Genomic DNA, 6,552 nt, shown 5'->3' with positions numbered 1-6,552 from the left:
CCCACAGAGTCACAACAGTTATAACAGAAATATATTATTACCTCATGAGCCGGATTTCATGGCCGCAAGTGACCCATAAGTGGTTCTATAAAACCTTGAATTGATCTTCATATGACTCCACATTTGTAATTTCTAGACTACATTGACACACAAATATGAAGGATAAAAACTGAAGGATCAGGAAACTGTGATGAAGCACCAGTCCATAATCAAACTACACATCAGCACCCTTATAATTGATGTGACTCTACAATAAACAGGATTAAAATTCGAGTTTAAAGACTTAAACAGGAAACAATGATCATTTTCCAAATTACGCACTTAGGCAAGAGCAATAATGCCGTTTTATTCTTCTAGAGTTAATATCATTCCAACATCCCATGCGTGCAATGCCATTCAGCTACGTTGTGGGCTAAAAGAACTTCAACAAAAGACATGAGAAACAAAGCTAGAGGTCACACATCAAGGATTTCTTTTAAAAATACGGAAAACATAAGTTAGCAAAATCTTACATGGCAATCAAGTGTTAAAATGATTTCAGAAAGAACAAAAACACTGGGACAGAAAAACAGGACAGACATATAAACAGACATGTATTGAGGCACCGGATAATGAACAATCAATGTTAGAGAGAAAGCAGGGTCACTGTTAAAAGCCATGTCAAATACATTTCCCCTTTTGGCTTACGTAAGACACATGGTGTATGTATGCCAATGCACATCACAGTCATTATGCAACCAGAAAGAGAGAGAGAGAAAGAAAGAGCAAGAGAGCCTTGAGTACTGATACAGATTTGTGGACTATTAGGAGTCAGGAGTCTGTGGCAGAGGTAAATACAGTGCTATGGGGTGGAATTAAGTAGGTTTAATTGTGTTTTAAGGTAAATTACAATAACTAGGTAGCTAAATTCAATGTGCAAACAAAAGGTATATGTCACAGGATACAGGTGTATGGACAGATATTTAGAATACAGGCTTATGAGAACACAGACAGGAGATGACATAAGATCTGAGTTTAAAGGGAGCTAAGCATCCCATAAGGCAATCAGCCCCAGTTCACAAGTGCAAAAGTCCAGCAGAATGTGTTCTCCTCTTAGAAGGAATCAAAAGATAAAGATCAGATATATATTTTTAGGCTTTAAAGGTCAGCAGTATTAACAATGGTAAAATCTGAGTCCTTGCTGTTAGTGCTGCCCTCTTCTGGGCTGGATGATCCAGAGGTGGTTACCATAAGAGGGTCATGTAACTCAGCGTTACCAAAACCCTGCTCTTGCTTGCCCGGCACAGCGATCTCGCCATCCGCTGGTTGAAGATCATCATCCTGTGAGACCAGGATATAGTCATTCCAGTTCCTCCCCACAGCAAACTGGGGTAAAAGAAAGAGAAAGAAAAAACAGAAAAACATGGTTATTTGAAAAACTCTCAGGCAAAAAAAACCCCTAATTTTTCAGACATGAAGTGTTTCAGTTTTTTGGTTATAGAGCTCTTAAAGATGTTTAGCCAAGAGGTGCTTTTCATCATTTAATTATAATTAAATTATTTTGCCTAATTTGCTTACTATTACACTACAACATTGACTTCATGTGTGTGTGTGAATGCTACAAGTTTTATCCTCTCTAACCTGTTGTTCTGTGGTATGTGTCCCCTCACTTGGCATTGTTGTCTTTTCCTGCTTCTTCATCTCGTTGTCTTGCTCAGAGCGATGACCGACATCTAGCTGAGTGCTTGGCTGAACAATTCCATTATCAGTATTGGAGTCGCCTATGGGCCCATCCTGCTGAGCTGTGTCTTGACCTGTAGAGCAGTAGTGATCATCTGCTATCGTAATCTCCTCATTCTCCTCAGCCTCAAGTTGACTTTGATTGAAGCGCAGTGCTCCCTTTAAGATGTCCTTAATCTGAGGAGAGAAACATTTAGAGGCACTTCAGCAGGAGCTTATGTTGAGGATCAAAACCAGCATATAAGGTTTATTAGATGTTTTTAAAAACAAAAACCCAAGCACGGATGGGATTGTTTTGTTATATGCTGCTAGCTATTTTAAAACAGTTTTCTATTAAAGGTGATATGTAAAAAAAAAAAAATTATAATTAGGATAAACCTGCTTAAGTCCGGCAAGCGATACCAGAACCTCATCCTCTTTCTGCAGATGCTCCTGCAGTATCACCTCCTGAATTTTGCCTGTACATCAGGTGGAAAAAAAGCTGTTGTTTGCAATGACAATCTTTTAACATTAAATTTTTTTTCGTCAAGTGGCCTGTTCAACTCACCGATGTGCATATTCATCATCTTGGCACAATATTTGCTCATGGCCTCCAGATCATTGATCTGCCCCTGCAGAAAGGACACTTGGGCCTCTAATTCATCCTGTAGACACATTCCAACATTAGCATAACTCATTATAAACAGCACGTTTAACTCAGTCTATTAAAAAAAAAAAAAGTTGGTCAAAACATCTAATAATTTGATCAACTGTATAACTGTATTACATGCAGAATAAAGCCTGGCATCTCCAAAAACTTATTCAAATCATTCTTTCGTTTTCATATCATGATTAATTTAATTGACAATTAAATCATTTTTGGAAATTGTATAGTGTATATCATATTTTTACATCACCTTTTACTGTTCCAACTACTAAGTAATGAAAGATCCACTATGGATATTTGGTAAATGGAAGAGTGGGAAAAACTGAAAGGCTCAGAAAATAACCAACACTGTGGCTCACCAGGTCCTTTTTGCCTATAGATTTGCTGTGAGATCGTGATCGACTGATGTTGAAGAACAAATCTTTCTTAGTTGCAGAAAGTGGTGGTGATGATGTGCTCGACTCCCGCCCCTTGGAAGCAAGAAGGGGTGGGGATGACATGGCTTGATCCCTCCCACCTGACAGACTCTCAACACTCGGTGAGGAGCTCACAGGCCTGAATGTCTGACCTGATAAATGAGCTAAAGAAAAAATAAATGTACAAGCATTCAGTGAAAACACAGAAAGTAAGAAATCACTGATAACAGGAGAAGGGTTTGTGGGTGCATTTACTTTGCTAAGCACACAAAAAAAAAATGGCATTACTATATACCTAAAAAATATTTCCATAGAATGTCTCTGTATGCAATTTTTCTTCACTGCTACTAATGGATGTTCCAGCATGACAATGCCCCTGTACATGAATCAACATCCGTGCAAACATGGTTTAAACACAAGGTTAGTGTAGAGGAACTCAAATGTCCTGCACAGAACATCTTTGGAATGAACTAGAACACTTGCTGAACCCCTCATCTCCTCACTCTTCATCAGTGTCTGATCTCACTAATAATCTAGTAGTAAAATGAACACAAATCCCCACATCCACAATCTAGAAGTGTCCCAGAAGGGTGGAGCTTTTTATAACATTAAAGGAGGAATTGATGAAATGTTTAACAAACGTAAACGAATGTGCCACAAACTTTTGGCCACGTTTTTTGTAATATATTTATAGTGTATTTGCAGATGCAATAACAAAAAAAAAAAAAACACAAAATAAAAAATAAAATAAATAAATAAATGCATGCATGCAAAATTAATCAATGGGAAATTATTTTCCAAACATTGTTGATGGCAGTCCACTTTTCTTATTACTCCTAATTAAATACCTCATCCATTCTTAGTCAAAGCCATCTAAAACTATCTAAGGTGTACATGATTAGCACTGCAAGCAATGTATAATTCAACAATAAATGAAAAATCAGCAATATTTCTGCTGACAGATCCTTCTGTTCTATAATTTGACTACGTAAATAGTGTAGATATTACAAACTTCAGCACTAAATGCAGTAATGAGTGCTTACTTGCAATTGCTCACTGAATTCCCGTTTTCATTTTGTGTTAAAGATTTCTAGTAAAACCTCTCGTTTAAATGATACAATTCCACATTTTATGCAAAACCCTGTTTAAACATGTTTAGGTCTTCTATCGAAGAGCAAAATAACAATTTGACTATTGGTCAAATTGTGTAGTATAAGCTAGCTGGATAAATTAATTATTATTATTATATTTTATAATGTATCATTTTAAGGATTTGCTTTGATTTCACGGAGTTGCTTGTTTTTGAAGATGTGGCTACAGCTTAGAAATCATGTACAGTCAAACACCAGGGAGGAAAGCAGGCAGCTACAGTACACACTGAAGCAAAGTGGCATGAAAGCAAAACAGAGTAGCTAAAAGAACAGTTACCTGGCATGTCAGATAGTATCTGGCTGGGATGAGAGATCTGAGATACTCCAGCAGAACCTACATCTAATAGATATGGGGAACAGGGCTACTGTTTACACTGCAAAAATACAGTACAATAATTCAGTTAACTGGTTGAATGTTTTGTCCAACATAGTGACGACTAATTGGGTAGTGTTGCATCTTGAATGCTAAAAGGCAGACAATCCCAACTACTAAATGTGAAGTTTACTATATGACCAAAAGTATATGTACACCTGACCATCACACCCTTATGTGCCATTGAATATTCCATTTCAGATTTATTTCCCCTTTGCTGTTATAATAAGCTTCATTTTTTTGGGAAGGCGTTCGACTAGATCCTGGATCATGGCTGTAGGGATTTGTGATCATTCAACTACAAAAACTTTAGAGATCAGACACTGATGTTGGGTGAGGATGACTGGGGTCCATTCACTGTTCCAGTTCATCCAAAAGGTGTTCTTCTACTCCAAATGTGGTAAACCATGTACACCAACTGTCATGAAGAGAAACTGCAATGCTTTATCATACATTAACAGCCTATACAATTGTATGTTTACAAATTTGTGTCAACAATTTGGCCAAAGACACACATTTATACAGAATGTCTGTGTATGGTGTAATGGTGTGAAAGTCCACAAACTTTTGGCCATATAGTGAACATGTCAGTGCAGGCAAGTGTATGTGTGAATGCATCAATAATAATGTGCAAGCGTGTATTCACACCTTTACTGAGATGCACAGGCATGCTCTCAGACTTCAGTAGACGCTGTTGTGCCACATGCATTTGTGTACGAGAGGACATCGTGTTGGACGATGGCTCAGCTATGGCCAAAGGTTGCTGAGGTTGAGGAAATGGAGAAGATAGCACTTCGCTGTTGATCGGCAAAATGCCACTGGAGCCACCACCAATGGGTGCGATGAGCTTCCTCCCAAAGCTAAGCAGAGAGCTGGAGACCTTATTAATGTTGAGAGGAGCCACTTTGGTGCTAACAGCGCTAAAATGCAGAGATGAACGATAAAGCATAAATAACAATCTTGATAAAGATGCTGCCTAAAGTGAAAACAACAGAGAAGGTAACGGTGCCTTTTACTTTTCACATGTACAGTACAGCAGTGAAATTCTTTCTTCACATATCCCTGCAATGTAAGTGAGCTGGTTTCTAAGTAAAGGGTCAGCCATGATACAGCACCGCTGAAGCACAGAGGATTAAGGGTCTTGTTCAAGGGCCCAAGAGTGGTAGCTTGGCGATACTCGGCTTGAACCCCCGACCTTCCAATCAGTAACCCAGAGTCTTACCTACTGAGCTACCACCTCCCCAAGTGGACAACAGTGTTTCTTACAATTTAAACAAGTTAGCAAAACATTGCATAAATTGTTGCACTTTTTATTTATCACAATCCCACATTATTTAGTCGCTCCTATTACAGTAATTATATTAACAAAAAAAACAGACTATACCGTGTCCTGTCGACGAAGTCAGCTCCATGGTTTTTGTAGTAGTCAAGGTTCTGCTGGAACTGATAGTTGACCGGCCTTGGATTATTCTAAAATAAAAAACAAAAAAACATGTTCAGATGCCACATTAGAGCAAACAAGGCCACAAAAGTGTGACTCAGGACAGCCTGAACAGTTTAGCATGTGTTCTGAATAAACATTAATAATAAAAAATGTTCATCGCATAATACAAACCCAATTCCAAAAAGGTTGGGGAAAAAATGTCAAATGTAAATAAAACCAGAAACAATGGAAAGACTGCATATTTCAGAAAGACAATATCAAACTGCATACTGCATTGATTACAACAGCATGGCTTCGTAGTAGAAGAGTCTGAGTGAGGAATCGGCCTGCCTGCAGTCCAGACCTTTCACAAGCCGTACTTTTGCCACATCATGAAACAAGAATTATGAGAAAGAAGTTGTCCTGTATAGAATCCTGTATCAGACACAAATAGGACAACTTCCTTTCTTAAAACCTCAGCAACTGGTTACCTCAGTTCCCAGATGTATAAGCACTGTTGTTAAAAGAAGAGCGGATGCGACACAGTGGTAATCGTGGCCCTGCCCCTGTGTTGCAGCCATCAATTTGAAAATTACATTATTTCTTCCTTAAAATTGTGCATTTCTTCAGTTTAAACATTTGACATGTTTTCCATGTTATGTTTTTAATAAAATATGGGTTTATTGAGTTTTGCAAATCATTGCATTCTGGTTTTATTTAAATTTTTCCCATTTTATTTTGTAATTGGTGTTGTAACAGCATTGGCAACTTTATATAGCTTACCAGTAGTGTAGTTCTTTTCTGTCCCTCAATCATGCTCATGC

At 38.0% G+C, this 6,552-nt stretch overlaps 1 protein-coding gene across 4 annotated transcripts in view; it reads right to left on the bottom strand.

Annotated features, from left to right (window-relative positions):
* Positions 1 to 321: 321 nt before the first annotated feature.
* The window catches only part of tbc1d5 (TBC1 domain family, member 5), a 30,796-nt gene continuing 24,565 nt past the window's right edge, over positions 322 to 6,552 (bottom strand). Inside the window, exons 16-23 of one of the 4 annotated variants that reach the window (XM_083543268.1) lie at positions 5,690 to 5,775; positions 4,954 to 5,225; positions 4,210 to 4,272; positions 2,725 to 2,945; positions 2,267 to 2,363; positions 2,098 to 2,177; positions 1,621 to 1,896; positions 322 to 1,365 (exon numbers count right to left, since the gene is read on the bottom strand). In XM_083543268.1, coding sequence (XP_083399394.1) covers positions 1,138 to 1,365; positions 1,621 to 1,896; positions 2,098 to 2,177; positions 2,267 to 2,363; positions 2,725 to 2,945; positions 4,210 to 4,272; positions 4,954 to 5,225; positions 5,690 to 5,775 — 1,323 coding nt within the window. In that variant the 3' untranslated portion in view covers positions 322 to 1,137. The remainder of the gene's footprint in view (positions 1,366 to 1,620; positions 1,897 to 2,097; positions 2,178 to 2,266; positions 2,364 to 2,724; positions 2,946 to 4,209; positions 4,273 to 4,953; positions 5,226 to 5,689; positions 5,776 to 6,552) is intronic. The other 3 variants (XM_083543270.1, XM_083543269.1, XM_083543271.1) reach the window with 3 other exon arrangements.

The sequence above is a fragment of the Silurus aristotelis genome (genome assembly GCF_946808225.1).
Source record: "Silurus aristotelis genome assembly, chromosome: 6".
NCBI lineage: Eukaryota > Metazoa > Chordata > Actinopteri > Siluriformes > Siluridae > Silurus > Silurus aristotelis.
The sequence above is the reverse complement of the archived record's forward strand: the minus strand, read 5'-3'. Positions and strand labels throughout refer to the sequence as shown.